This window comes from Lingula anatina, chromosome 3 (genome assembly GCF_051362555.1).
Source record: "Lingula anatina isolate TDL-2025a chromosome 3, LinAna3.0, whole genome shotgun sequence".
NCBI lineage: Eukaryota > Metazoa > Brachiopoda > Lingulata > Lingulida > Lingulidae > Lingula > Lingula anatina.
The window spans coordinates 4,325,168-4,341,260 of record NC_141769.1 but is presented as its reverse complement, the minus strand read 5'-3'; the positions used below and the strand labels follow the sequence as shown (position 1 = coordinate 4,341,260).

At 37.3% G+C, this 16,093-nt stretch overlaps 1 protein-coding gene across 3 annotated transcripts in view; it reads right to left on the bottom strand.

Moving 5' to 3' along the window:
• The window catches only part of LOC106154797 (uncharacterized), a 33,831-nt gene that overhangs the window by 3,597 nt on the left and 14,141 nt on the right, over nucleotides 1-16,093 (bottom strand). The window contains exons 1-7 of one of the 3 annotated variants that reach the window (XM_087008160.1): nucleotides 15,331-15,470; nucleotides 12,513-12,721; nucleotides 11,983-12,123; nucleotides 11,547-11,639; nucleotides 10,835-11,005; nucleotides 1,489-1,674; nucleotides 1,044-1,184 (exon numbers count right to left, since the gene is read on the bottom strand). In XM_087008160.1, the coding sequence (XP_086864286.1) occupies nucleotides 1,044-1,184; nucleotides 1,489-1,674; nucleotides 10,835-11,005; nucleotides 11,547-11,639; nucleotides 11,983-12,123; nucleotides 12,513-12,721; nucleotides 15,331-15,349 (960 nt within the window). In that variant the 5' untranslated portion in view covers nucleotides 15,350-15,470. Of the gene's footprint in view, nucleotides 1-1,043; nucleotides 1,185-1,488; nucleotides 1,675-10,834; nucleotides 11,006-11,546; nucleotides 11,640-11,982; nucleotides 12,124-12,512; nucleotides 12,722-15,330; nucleotides 15,471-16,093 lie in introns of those variants that run through there. The other 2 variants (XM_087008162.1, XM_087008161.1) reach the window with 2 other exon arrangements.

The window sequence follows — 16,093 nt, the reverse complement described above, 5'->3', positions numbered from 1 at the left end:
TTTAAAATTTATTTTCTCATTAAAATTTTCACCTGCAACCTACAAAAACGTGTCAATGTATCTTTCATAATGCATACTACAATATAAAAGTCATATACTCAAATAAAATAAGATTTATAAAGTTTTGTAAGGGAGAGTCAAAATTTCATGGGGGGAGTCACATTTTCATTATGAAAATTTGACACTTTGATATAGCGCAACTCGTAACCGTATGGAAAACAAAAAAGGGGACAGCACTATGAGTGTTGCGCTTGATAAGCTCTATAAACTGTAAAAAAACAAGAGGCCTCTTGCATTTACGGTTACAAAATTAGAGAGAGTTTTCAGTTTCGGCGTCTAATGACTGCCTCTCCCGTGAAAATGCACCGGTTGACCCAAACTCACGAAGATGAAAGATGACGCTAAATGCAACATCTGCTCTAAATGTAACACCAGCCCATAATACTATACATGTAGGTTAGGTCTGTAACGTTTCTGAAAATCAGCATTCCCATTTTTAGAAAATTTTGGCCCGTTTGAGATTGAAATAAAGGTCAAATCCAAGGGCACATTTAAAATCTCCACATATGACTTTCGGTCAGCCATCTATAGAAAGTTTCCGTTAATTCCTTTGGTTTGGGAGATATTTAGCATTTAATTTTGCAAATTTTGGACAAGGGTCTTAGACTTGTGCACCGACAATCCTCAAAATTTACGTGGATCGAGTTGAGATTATATGTGACCTAAATGCAAGAGATGGGTACGCAGGCTCTTGTAGCCTGAAAGGAGCAGCGGTAACGGTGACGTGGTGGACGAGATGGGTTGGGACTAAAACCATGTGTACCGCCAGCGCCGCGCTAGTGGTACAATAATAACAACAGAAGTCGATGTTGGCTTTGCCTTCTGTGAGAAGCCAGGAAGACGCATGGCATTTTAAATAAACAATTCGCTGAGAACAATTTGGTTTAATTGAAATGGTACAAAACAACCAATCCCAGTCCAAACTTAAGGATTGCCGATAATTGCTGAATACCAGTACACTTTGGGAACCACAGTGGCCCTACCTTGATGTTCACATCCACTTGCTGATCCCACTCCTCCTCATGAAGGTTCTTCATACACCTTATCACCCAGATACCCGCGTTATTCACCAAGATATCTACAGGCCCCAGGGTGCTTTCTGTGTGCTGAATAAGCTCCTTCACCTATGCGGAGATATTTAGAATTGTACTCTTTTTTTGCTTGGTTTTAAGACCATTATTATCAATGTATAAGTATAGTCCTGACATGTAAAGAACCACGTTGCTTCCACTTTGAAGAACACGGAGATGCCGCATATAACTCGCCGCCCTTCACTTAAATTATCGTTAATCCCGAACAAATCATTTTCTTTGTTTCATTTCCTGCAATTATATAAATATTGCCTTACGCCAATCTTACCGTAGCTCAAAAAATGTCGTGTCCCAATTCATAATACATCTTATTCACACACAATCACACCCTTTTTACCTCAGCTCTGTTTGTGACATCACATTTCACTGCTAGAGCTACGCCCCCTTCCTTTGAAATATCATCCTGGATTTCTTTTAACAAGTTCTCCCGCCTTGCTGCCATGGCAACCTTGGCACCAGCAGCAGCCAGTTGACGAGAGATGGCAGCACCAATGCCACAAGAGGCCCCTGTTACCACGGCAACCTTTCCAGAAAGAGGTTTATAATCTGTAAAATGTATTATATTTTCTGTTGAATGAATAGAACTTATTTTATTAGACCTTGTCCACCCTATCAATATCGGTAAAACGCAGCCTTGCAGAAGCTTCGTTTTGCGATTGTTACTTCCAGATATCCTTCCGGTGACACTTCCATTGAACTGTCTGAATATCATGCAACCAGGGAATTATAATTCCCTGATGCAACTCAGCTCAACAGCAAGGAGTTTAAGTTCCAAGACGGAAGTACGTTGAATTTTGATATATTTAGCATTAAATGAAGTATAGCACAGGTGCTGAGCTTACGCATCCCCCGATTTAGTGAACACTAAAGAAATAGGGAGCATAAGTCTGATCAGCACCTGTGCTATATTTCATGCGCAAATTTTGACAAAGAAGGCCAATGTCGCTGTTCATATTATTCTTAATGTTCTGTGTGCAAATGAGTGAAAAATGCCAAAATTATCAAAATACGCAACGTACTTTGGTCTTGGGAGGTCAACCCCCTTGAGCTTTCATAAGTCTGATAAACGTACATGTCGTCACGTACGCACACATGCACACAAATATACACATACATGTACCGGGTGCACACGTGCATTTCTTTTCAAGTTGTCCCTTTATGCCAACCCCGTAGCTATGGAACATCGCCGGTATATTATATAGTATATTATATATCATAGAGCATCAGAGATGAGTAGGCCTACACTAAAGCGTTAGCAACGCGTGGGATGATCCCGGACCCCCCCCTCCCTCAAACCCAGCTCCCATTGGTCGGAATGCTTCGAGGTGACGTGCATTTACATGTTTACAGGTACATCCAGGTTTCAGTCAACTATAGATGCCATCAACATGTACTCAGACAAAATGTCTTCAACAATGCAATATGATACACCCATTTTAAAAACACGCATGACTTTGTGTGACCTAGATATAGCGACATTTAATAGACGTGCAGTTCAGGCATTGTGAAAATCTAGGTTCTGTTGCACTGATCCCACTGAAAGCACCTTTTGTACTGTAGGCATATCAAAACTACCAGTATAAATTTATCACCTTCCCCGTTTACTTAGATGGTGCTTGAACTCACCTCTTGCAGACGACTGCATCCCAAGGAGTACTTTAAGTTAACTTAAATGTACGATTTTCTCTGCTAAAATGCAATGCTACATGTACATGTACGTACTTCCCAGGTCACCCTGTTGGGGCTGATAAACACATCATGCATTGCTTGTAAATCATCGCTAGAGGGCGCCGAAGAACAGCAATCACAAGTAATAAAACTGTAACCAAATTCCCATGTTTTGTCACAGCGTGAACTTATTAGATTAAAAAACAACAATGTAAACGTGATCAGCTTACTTGTATTATAATAATAATAATAATAATAATAATAATAATTGGAATCTCAGTCTAATGATATGATAAAATCAATAAAGCATCCATGTTTTCCTCACCTGATAGTTAAGATAATATTCATTCGGTTTCTTTGTTTGTAAGTTCCTGACTCATGATATTGTAAAATCATGCAGACTCACACATAAGGGTCGGGGTGGTGGGGTGGTTTTGGTGGTGGTGGTGGAGGGAGGGGGGTATACTAATATTTATAAATGGCCAAGTTCAAGTTCAACGGAAATTAAGAACGAAACATTTTAAAATGATCGATTTTCTTTATATCAACAACTGTCGATTTTTACTGGTACTTCCACTAATGCTCATAAAATATACAGATACCACACCACGTCCTGTTCTGCTAGGACTGTTTTAACCCAAATGTAAGCATATACTCGTACATAGTCATAGCATTTACCAGATCACCAAAATAGCGAGCCACAGTGTTGTCAAGAGCGCAATAAAAAGAAAAAAGTTCTTTTCAATCAATGCATATCTTGTTCCCACTTTCAAGGATCCACATTCGAATAATTTGCGTCTTAAATGCCGATAATTATCAACGTTTGTTTACAATCCATTAAATTGAATGGGACTGGGGATAAATCGGCCCATCAAGAGTAAAACCAAACCCTTTCAAGCCGCTGTCAGTTGGCAAATTTCTTTCAACAACGGCTTATGTCATTTTTTATAGTAAAATTATTTGTTAACCTTTTCTGATCACCTTATTTCATCATAGTTCTTCCAATACTTCTGAATTTAGTTAATTTCATCACTTTTATTAAACATAAATGTATTGAAAATTAATTTGGATATCAATTTCAATTTTAAAATACGTGCATGTATGTAGAAATACAAGTACTGTAGTAAATTACATGTGTATCGTAGAATGAGAATTCAGTTACAAACTGAAAGCGATGGGATTGTTTTATGCAACATACTTTGAAATGGCATATCAGACGCAAACGTAGCAGCTACTTCACATTATTTTTCGGTAATTCATGAGATAAAACCTGGCAAAGAAGCAAATAACCCTCGATATGAAGACCAACCGAATCAGCGAAAATAAGTTATGAGAAACTAGATTGAAATGTACCTATGTGGGGAAAATTAACGAAAAATAAAAAAGGTCCAAAACCAATGAAACTAATATGTTTCTTTAGTCTACCGGAAATATACCATCCATACTGCTTATTAATACGGGGGTAATGCGCTGTAGACAATCCCCGGCACGTACGAAAACTGCCGAACGGATTAAAGGTTTGTGGATTGAAACATATTGCAAGTAGCCAGTAATCTCGCATTCATACCATGAAATCGTGGTTTGAGCCACACATTTGGGCCTGTGTGCCACATATCTTAGGCTTGAGTTCGAAAACGCACAATTCGTTATAAAGTCTGATATTACCTGAGCGCTCTTAGTAGGGCACTATTGACAAAACGCTTTCCCGGAGGTCTTAAGAAGAGGATGTGTGTTAAGCCACTTATATTTTACCTTGTCTTTACGATAAAGTTTCATATTTAGCGAGTGTGAATTCCAAATATTTTTAAAACACCTTTTCTTTATTTAATTTTATTAGAAAAGCAGAAGACTCCCAGCAGGCATAGTGACGTTGGATCAACGTTGAAAACAGGTTTGGACGTTGAATTGCCGTTGATCTACCTAAATTCAACGTAAAATCAACGTTGATCCAGCAAATTAAAAACACCGTCATAATGTGACGTTGACTCAACGTTGTATTTTGGTCATTGACTCAACGTTGTTGTTTGGTCGTCGTGATGCAAGACATGGATTGTAATTTAAAATATTAATTATTGAAAACGTGATACTATGTTAATCAATACTGTAGCGAACTTTATCAAAATATTAAAAAATGGTGCTTTAAAGTAAAAGAGACAATTTTTTTTTGTGTCTTTAGTGAACTAGTGAATTTTTTTAACTTGTTATTCAGAAATACATTCCAACACACTTCCTGGCAAAGGTCAGCTAATACTAGGATGAATAAGTCGCTGTAAATGTGATGGAGTGAAGTTAACAATGTTGACAGTTCAGGGTACCCTGTTATAGATAGACAGGTTGAGGTGACCGTAACTTTCTTATATATATATATATATATATATATATATATATATATATATATATATATAAACTTTTCATGCAAGAATGTTGTCTAACAACTGGGGTTGATACAATGTTGTTATCTGACGTTGATCCAACTTTCAAATCCAACGTTTATCCAACGTCTTATCAATGTTATGGTTCAACGTTGTTTAAACATAAGTTGCCCGCTTGGCTGACAATTTTAAATCACTTCTAAAGGCCCACATTTTTAAATCTATCTATATCTCTTAGATTTTTTAAATATAGATTTTAATAAGATTAGCAGTGTTAATTCTAAATGGTTTCCAATGAGTGTTTTAGATTTAAATATTGTCGTTATTTTAATGATTTTAGTTATATTATCCATCATTGTAAGGCGCCTTGAGGTAGCATGTTAGGCGCCTTATAAAAAGCTTCTTCTTCTTCTTCTTCTTCTTCTTCTTATTATTATTATTAAAAGTAGTAGTAGTAGTAGTATCATTATAAAGCTAAAATAAAGTCGACATGCCAAGTCATAATCCAATGTAACCCCTCGTTCAGCCAAAAAGGAGCTTTCAAACTGTACCTTCATCACAATTCTGGTCGAAAATTGACCAATTTACCTGTCCATCCAGTTTGTAAAATTCTGCTAAATGACGCAGTATTGCGCGCGCACTGCAGCTGCATTATAATCACCAATCTGAGGCCCGTAGCCGGGAGGGGGGGGGGGGGGTTCAAAAGAATCGCCCTTTTTGCTGGGAAAGGTCCACTCTGGGGGTAAAATTTGATCTAGGTACATTTTTTCAGAAAAAGAACCCTCCTTTTGAAAATGCTGGCTGCGGGCCTGACTCTAATGTACCCTCTGTCAGGGTGGCGGATATTATAGGCACAATTTTCACATTTCCAGTTAGGAGATTGACGATATTTAACCAGCGACATTATCTGTGAATATCTAGTGAAAATTCTATCTATGGCCCTGGTAATGCATGGGTGCAAATTGTAGCTGCGCGCGCAACAGCATACTTGTTCAAATGGATCTCCCAAAAAGATCAAGGGTTTAAAATTGCACAAAAAGAAAGCAGAATAATGTACAGGGGTATATACTGCCTGATGTAATGTGAAGTCCAGTAGCTTAGAGAGATCTAGTTTATAAAAGCCCTTGTCTTGGCACTTGCTCCAACCAAGGTACATGTACATGTACGAGTCCCTTGAATATGACGACAGATACAAAGAAGAATCCCAAAATATGTATCTTTTTGCTAACACCGCTTCACAATAGATACCAAGCACTAAGCAAGTGGTATGATCTACAGCGCGGTCTCCCTCGGCTGCACAAGAATCTCGTTGACGGCCACGTGCTCTGGCTGCGTGACTGCGTAGAGGACTGCCTGTGCGATGACTTCAGGTTTCAGAATTTGGTAAGGACGAGGGTAAGTGTACAGCTGTTTACACTGAAATGATAATAATATTTTTTTTGCACGCTCTAGGTCACTGGTTTTTATAATGCTTCTTTCAAAGAGAATTTGCTTCATTTATTCTGCAAACAAAACCTTCCCGGAAGCAAATGCCAGCTGGCCGAAATGCCATTTTGATATTTAGGCCTCACAAACAAAATTTGCTGTTAGTGATTTCGAGCCACGGACTTGTAAATTATCTACTAAACCAAAATTTCATGGAAACTATTTTTTTTTTTTTTTATTTATTTATTGCATTTATTCACTCAAAAAAAAAGAAAAAAGAAAATATACAAAGATAATCAAAGATTGAAAGATTGAATGCATGTAATACAATGCTGGTGATAATTACGGTAATTAAATACTAATAGGTAAATAAAAAGATCATAAATATATAGATTTACTCTCACTCACTCATCCATCCATACATACTACGCGTATGCATGCTTGTTGTGAGCTACATCTCGGCAACTATGTCATATATAATGAAATATTTAGACAGAAAATCAAAGATTAAATGCATATGATACTGATAATAATTACGGTAATTAAATACTGATAAATAAATAAGAACATAAATATATAGACTTACTTTCACTCACTCATCCGTCCATACATACTACACGTATACATGCTTGTTGTGAACTACATAACGGCAACTATAGCGTACTAGAGGTGAAAATTTTAACACGTTATGGTAGGAATGCGTTTCCATTTTGTATTGAACCTGTCTTCTTTTCCTGTCTTTATAGCAATGTATTTTTCTATTTTCTTCTTCTGACTAAGAAAATGCAGAAACAGTTCAAAATCATAGACTGATGGATTTTCTGAATTTTTGTTTATGAATTGTTTAGCCACAATAATGCAGAAATTTAAAGCTTTTACGCGCTGGTCGCTTGACAGACACCCGTACATTATAGTTTTTTCATTTTTTCTGAAGTGTATGGTGTTATTCGGAATGTTCCACCAGTTTTCAAATGCAATCCAAAAATTTCTTGCACGTACACATTCTACAAAACGATGTATTATTGTTTCTTTCATATGGCAGTTAATACATCCTGGGCTAGTAACTATTTTCATTTTGAACAGTGTAGAATTTGTGTACAGCACATTGTGAATTATTCTGTATTGCATTATTTGTAGTTGAGTTTCTTTGACAGACTCAAATGGTATCAAGAAAACTCTCTGCCAATCATTTTCACTTACGCCTGATTTGATAAGATGCAAACTTGCTGTGGGTAAATTTATTACATTTCTTTCTATTAGCTTATCGTAAATGGTTTTTGTAGAGGCTAGAGTCCATACTATCTCATCTGAGTCTGTGTTGTCAACTGTTTCTGCATTTTCCCGAAGTTTACGTAACCATGATATCGGAATTGATTTTTTTTACTTTTTCGTATTCTAGAAAATTCGGCAGCTTAATGTCGAAGTTGTGTTGATTTATTATTTCTTCTAATGATATAAATTCACCATTAATATTTATAATATCTTGCATATAATTTACTCCGGCTTTTGACCAATGCCTTAGATATATTGACTTTTTGTTTACAAGTATGAATCTATTATTCCATATTATCTGTTTCTTTATATCGGAGGCATTATTAGGGTCTGTTTGTATTACATTACTCCATGCATCTAGCATGGCTACGTAAAAAGGTGGTATGTCCGAAATGTTAATATTCTTCAGTTCATAATTACAACTGAAAATAAGTTTTCCTCCCACACTTCTTAAATATTTCAGTATGTTTATAACCCACGGATCATCGTTGTCAGCTAACATTATGCGCTTAACCATTGAGGCCTTCAGAGACCGCACGTGCGATGGCACATGCGTCAAATTTAAACCACCTTTACTCTTTGGGGCTATTAATGTATTTTGCTTTAATTTTGGTTTTTTATCATTCCATAGAAATTTTTTGAATGAAGCATCTATCCTCAAAATAATATCATTTGGGGTCTCAAGAACTGTATTAGCATAAACCAGTTTAGCCAGACCCAATGTTTTCAGTATTTGTATCTTTCCAATCCATGTGAGGTCTCTGCTGGACCAAAGGTTAAGCAGCTTTTCAATTTGATCAACTTTACTATCGAAGTCTAGAAACCTGCAGCTTTCGTAATCGTAAGAGAAATGAATTCCGAGAGCTTTTATTGGTCTATCCGGCCATAGCAACCCGAGGGGCTTTTCGTCGTTGAATCTATTGCTTCCAAGCCACAGGGCTTCGGACTTGCTCAAGTTTAGTTCTAAACCAGAAATTTGTTTGAATTCAGATATTAATTTCAATGCGTTTTTAGCGGACCCAACATCATTTAGAAATAGCGTTGTATCGTCGGCATATTGGCATAATTTGTGTTCATGACGATCAATAGTAATTCCCCGTATGGATGGATCTGCGCGTATTGCGCAGGCTAGTATTTCTACGGCCAGCACGAATAAAGGGCCGGACAGTGGGCATCCTTGTCTTACACCTCTTGTAATTGAAAAGAATCGCGAGGAATATCCGTTGTTTGTAATACAACTGGAAGCATTGGCGTACATAATGTCAAACCACTGAATGAAGTCAGGGCCAAAGTTGAATATTTTCAGGCATTTTTTTATAAATTCCCATTCAATGCAATCGAACGCTTTTTTAAAATCTAAGAAAATTGCCATCCCTTCTTTATTTTGCCTTTTTGTTGAGTACATAAGATCCCAGATGAGTCTTATATTTTCACCGATATATCTTTTTTTAACGTACCCGGTTTGGTTTTTGTTGATAATGGTTGGTAAAGTCATTTCCATTCGTTTTGCAAGTGCTTTTGCGGCTATTTTGTAGCTTACGCTTAGCAAAGAAATAGGTCGCCAGTTTTCCAAACGGTGTCTATCCTTGTCTTTTTTGGGAATTAGTGTTATTATGCCCTGCCGTTGGCTAATATTTAACTGACCAGTTTCAAAAGCAAAATTTAAACAGTCTGCCATTTCCTCTCCTAATTCTTCCCAGAATTTCATGTAAAATTCTGCGGAGAGCCCATCGACACCCGGGGTTTTATTCTTCTTTTTTGTAAGTTCTTTGAGTGCGTTTTTGCACTCGTTGATGGTTAGCTTTCCTTCACATGCGATTTTTAGGTCGTTTGGAATTTGGGGTATGTTTTGTACATTGAAAAATTTGTTTGAGATTCTCTCGTTAAAGGTAGTGTTCTGTGAGGTGTACAAATTTTCATAAAACTTTTCCTGTTCTTGTAGAATATCTTTATCGTTAGTTACTGTTAGTGTATCATTAATTTCTAGTTTTGTAATTGTATTTCTGACCCGATTCCGTTTTTCCAAGTTGATAAAGTAATTTGTATTGCGTTCGCCCTTTTCGTACCATCTCACTTTACTGCGCATTATTGCACCTTCAGTTTTAGCTTCTAAGATTAAATCATATTCAGTCTTAAGTTTTTCTAATTCTTTAGCTTTTTCTTTATTAAATTGATTGTCTATCTCGGCTTGTAGCGCGTTGATTTTTTTCCAAATGTCTCTTTCATTTTCTCTATGTTGTTTAGATTTTTGCTTTGAAAATTTTATTGAAAACTGCCGTATTTCCATGGTTATCATATCAAATGCTAAACCACGGTCCTCTAAGGAAACTATTTTTACTTTATCCTATTCGTTACTATTTTAGACTTGGAATTTCCGAAAGCTTGTCGTGCAGTTTTCGTACTTGAACAGCGAGAGACCAAATCTAAAGCTGACCAAACCGTTTGAAATAAATATTGCGGTCCTCGCAGCAAGTATTTTGACGTTCGCACCATGAAATCGCAGCTCAAGTCTATAATTCGGCGTTCATAATCACAAACCGCCATTCGCAATCCTAAACGACCAATTTGTCTAAAAGGCCAGGTATTGTTAAGCCTACACTCTGAATATGCACGGTACGAGATATTGATAGTTCTTCGGTTTTCTGAAACCTTCAATTGTCACATGTTTTGTGTACATGTGCTTAATCTACAGTGCAGTATGCTGCTTAATCCTCTAGATCCTGTCATGCTTTACACGATATAAACAATGCAACCTCTGAGGAAACGTATACTTATAAGTGTAGCACAATCACTGGTTATACAACAAATGCAAATTAACTCGTAACCCTTAATTTAATTTGACGATAAATTGATGTAGCATGTCATTTTATTTTAAAGCATGTCATTTTACTTTAAAAGGGGGCAATAAGAAATCTTGTGGACATAGTATGTCTTCAAAGGTTTTACCTGCTCATCTTCCATTGTCATTAAATACCTGGCGAAACCGGGCGTTTCAACTTCGCCAGGCTGGATACATGTTACACGTACACCATCCTTACAAACTTCTTGACGAAGCGTCCGTGACATCCCCTCTACGAAGAACTTCGACCCTGTGTATACGGCTATCCCTACCAAAGGCTGTAATGTCATAGTAATATATGCAATGGATTAATGTGCATTTCAACAGAACTGAATTAAATTGAAGGTTTGCTGCATGTCTGATCCAAATATGTAAAACGCGTTAAATTTCATGAAGTTATTAGAGCTCTACATGTGCATTACCTTCAGTGTAGCGTACGTAACTACTGGTATATAAAATTTGTTTAGACGAATTTGTTTCAATGCGGTTACGGTGGTGCTATGAATATAAAAAATGACAAGTAACTGGGTTTTGAACAGTATGAATTTGATGACAAGGTTCCTTGCACTTTTTGAAGTAAAATTGCTATTGAATGAATAGTTGTAGGTGATTTGATTTGCAGAATGAGGGACGTAAGAACAAACTGATTTACTAAACAAAATAGGTTTAAGTTAACCAAGTTTGAAACAAAATGATGAAAATCACCAAGGAATATTTTTGCAACTCTGAAAACTGATAGGTCAACAGGCTTTCTGACTGAATCGGAGAGTCCCACTTGCATTTTTCATACAGAAGGGAGAGCTGGCAATTAACTATTACCGTCTTTCCACTTTGTGATGACATGTTGACGATATGACCTCTTTTCCTTTCACACATCCCGGAGATCACAGCCCCAATGCAGTTCAACACCCCCTGAATAAGAAAATTCTGACAGATGCTTTTTGGAAAAATCAAAGATTTTATACACATTTGAGGATGCTCCAACGACACATCTTTTGTCTAAATGGCCTAAAATGCGTGTCTACGGGTGAACCTTGCCAAGGTAAGACCTTCTAACTAGAAAATTACCATCAAATAAAAGTAGTCTATGTTGGCGTTTCCTTCATGTTAAGCAAGAAAGAAGCATGGATTTCTAAATAAATAATAATTCGCTTGTGTAATTGAAATGGTACAAAACAACCAATCCCATTCTAAGCTTGAGGATTGCCAATAATTGGTGACTGCCAGTACACTCTGGAAACCACGGTGGCCCTACCTTGATGTTCACATCCACTTGCTGATCCCATTCCTCCTCGTGAAGGTTCTTCATACACCTTATCACCCAGATACCCGCATTGTTCACCAAGATATCCACGGGACCCAGGGTGCTTTCTGTGTGCTGAATAAGCTCCTTCACCTGCGCGCAGATATTTAGAATTGTACTCTTTAAGTGCTTGGTTTTAAGATCATTATTATCAATAACAATTTAACCATTTTAAGAATACTTTTAAAAATTTAATTTTAAGGATCCCACTAAATAGGTACAAGGTACAGTATAAGCGTACACCGTAGTCTTACCATGTAAAGAACAACGTTGCTTTCACTTTGAAGAACTGTACCGGAAGATGCCGCATAGAACTCGTCGCCTTTCCCTCAAACTCTCGTTAATACCAAACAAATCTTTTTCTCTGTTTTATTTCTTGAAATTATGCAAATATTGCCAAACGCGAATCTTATTGAAAATTTCCTGCCCCAATTCATAACACGACTGGCATCTCATTCATACACATGCCACACCCTTTTTACCTCAGCTCTGTTCGTTACATCACATCTCACTGCTAGAGCTGCGCCCCCTTCCTTTGAAATTTCATCCTGGATTTTTTTTAACAGGTTCTCCCGCCTTGCTGCCATGGCAACCTTGGCACCAGCAGCAGCCAGTTGACGAGAGATGGCAGCACCAATGCCACTAGAGGCTCCTGTTACCACGGCAACCTTTCCATAAAGAGGTTTGTCATCTGAAAATTGTATTAAATTTTCTGTTTAATGAATAAAACTTATTTCATTAGACAAAGACCACCCTATCAATGTAACAGCTTTCACTGTACTTTATTAAGAACCCGAGTTTAATCTGTAAGTTGACGTGGCAGAAACGAGAAACGTATGTCTTATTAATACTTTACAAATAAACAAAAAGAACTTAATGCAGAACTGAACTTACATAGAAATATTTACGTGAACAACATTTATGAACTAATTATACTTATTTTTATGATTAAACTAAACTTCTAAACAATATAAGGATGAAAAGAACAAGCACTGAAAATATCAAACAAAATAACTTAAAGAAATACAAAATCTTAACACAAAGAAAATGAAAAGCAAACCAATCAAGTCTATCTCACCTGTAAGTTGACGTGGCAGAAACGAGAAACGAATGTGCCGCGTAAGGCCCCTATTTCACACAGACCACGAATCCCACGAATCGCCAGGAATTGACAAATTTCAGGATTCGTGAGGATTCGTGAGATTTTGCCAATTTTCTGGTCGAATTCGACGCTCACGATTCAGTTACGATACAGGTACGATAGTGTTACGAATATTCGTGGGATTCGGTTGGAATCGCACGAATATTGTCCAGAAAATTCACTACGATTTTTTTGGAATCGAGAGTTCGTGGCCAAAACTTTGAACAGCTCAAATTTTTTGCCACGAATTGATCAAGAATTGCAATAACTGACTACGATTATATACGAATCTGCTAAGAACTTCAAGAACTGATTACGATTCAACCACGAATCCTGAAATTTTCAATTCCTGGCGATTCGTGGGATTCGTGGTCTGTGTGAAATAGGGGCATCAAAGATTTTGCCACCAATTCCTGTTGGTCAAGAAGTGCAAGAACTGACTACGAATAGATACGAATCTGTTAAGAACTTCACGAACTGATTACGATTCAACCACGAATCGTGAAATTTGTCAATTCATGGCCATTCGTGGGATTCGTGGTCTGTGTGAAATAGGGGCTTAAGAAAGAGGGGCGTGTTACGTATATAAAGAAACGGAGACGAACGAACACAAACAAAAAGGCACGAACACACTACACTAACACAACCACAATCATACATACGCAACCTCATATATATATATATATGTTACATCAATATCGGAAAAAGGCAGCACTGCAGAATCTTCGTTTTGTGTTTTTTACTTCCATCCTTCCGGTGACACATTGCCATTTTCTGTAGTTCATGCTACTCAGCTCAACAGCTAGGAATTCCAAGACAGAATTACGTTGAATTTTGATATTTCTGGCATTAAATAAAGTATAGCACAGGTGCTGAGCTTACGTAATATGCCCCGACTGGATGAAGACTAAAGAAATAGGGGAGATAAATCAGCTTAGCACCTGTGCTTTATTTCATATTACGCATATTTTTGACAAAGGAGGCCAAGGTCGCTGTTCATATTATTTAGGGTACTGTGTGCAATATCAAAAATTCTCAATGTACCTGTACTTCAGTCTTGTGAGGTTAACCCTCTTAGGCTAACGACTGGCTGAGGCCAATTGAGTAATTTAAATATGTTCCGTAAAACTACCGCCCACTGCAATTGGACAACTAACACACTCAACGCCATCTGCATTTCACTCTGGTTAACTTCTGTTATCATCTGTTTGGTCAAAGCCTTCTAATTTGATATCATTGACTGGCGGCACACCAACTGTTAGAATTGAGCAAATTTAGGGTCGTGAGCAAGCGTATAATGAGTACGGCAGAGAACCTCTATGCACTAGTACATACATATAGGAGGACCTTGATGAACACGACGTAAAAAACATCATTTGTACTAGTAAAGGAACTTCGAAACTTCTTACTATGATTGGACAATGCGTCCTAGGCACCGCCATGTTTTACCCTACGCGTTGTGCGGGTGTTTGAAACTGAACACCATTCTTGTGCAGCTTTCGTGGAAGGAACTCCGCGGATTCCGGTGGCAAAATACTCCATTATATTAGTTCTGAATCAAACTTCCAGCCGCGTGATGTGGGAGTTAAACAACATCTCTCAGGCTTCAGATAACGGCCTGAAAGCAGACGCGTGATGCAATCCTCAGACGCAAGTCGCGAGTTTTGTACAGTGCGTTGGATAACGAAAAGTCCAGAACTGCACATATTGTAGATATTAATGCATTTTGAGCAATAAGACGAATATATCTTATGAATCTAATATTATTGTTATAAAGTGTTGTTGTTGTCTGCTTTTCGCGCGGTTTTAAGTAGGTCGCCATAAAATCTCGCTCGATATCGCGTGACTATGCAGAGTCAAAGAGGGCTCCGTCAGTTAAAATCTCTTAAGAGATTTTAACAAAAAACCAGTCAACTATAGACCCCATCTACATGTACTTAGACAAAATGTTTTCAACAATGCAATATGAAACACCCATTATAAAAACACGCATAATAATGTGTGACCTAGATAAAGCGATATTCAAACATTGTGAAAATCAAAGTTCTGTTGCACTGATCCGACTGAAAGCGCCTCATGTACTATACATTTTGTAGGCATATCAAAACTACCAGTATAAATTTAACACCTCCGTTTACTTAGGTGGTGCTTGAACTCACCTCTTGTAGACGACTGCATCCTAAAGAATATTGCAATTCAACTTAAATATATGATTTCCTCTGCTAGAATGCAATGCCCCGTACTTGCCAGGTCACCCTATTGTGGTTGATAAACACATCATGCGTTGCTTCTAAATCATCGCTAGAGGGCGCTTAAGAACAGCAATCAGAAGTTATATAATTGTAACCAAATTCCCATGTTTTGTCACACGAACAAAGAATTAAGCGCGAACTTGTTGGATTAAAAACAACAATGTGAACGTGATCAGCTTACTTGTATAATAATAATAATAATAATAATAATAAAATGTATTGAAAATTAATTTGGATATCAATTTCAATTCAATACGTGCATGTATGTATGTATGACTAAGTGCAAGTACAGTATTAAATTACATGTGTATTAAATTACACGTGTTACAAGAATTTAGTAACAAACTGAAAGCGATGTGATTGTTTTGTGCAACACACTTTAAAAGGGTAGAGCAGACGCAAACGTCGCAGCGACTTCACATTATTTTCGGAAATTCATGAGACAAAACCTTAATGGCTAAGAAGCAAATATGAAGACCAACTGAATCAGCGAAAATAAGTTATGAGAAACTACATTAGATTGAAATGTACCGGGGAAAATAAATGAAAAATAAAAAAAGGCTCAAAACCAATCAAACTAATGTTTCTTTAGTCTACCGGTAATGTACCATCCATACTGCTTATCAATACGGAAGTAATGCGCTGTCGACAATCCCCGGCACGTACGGAA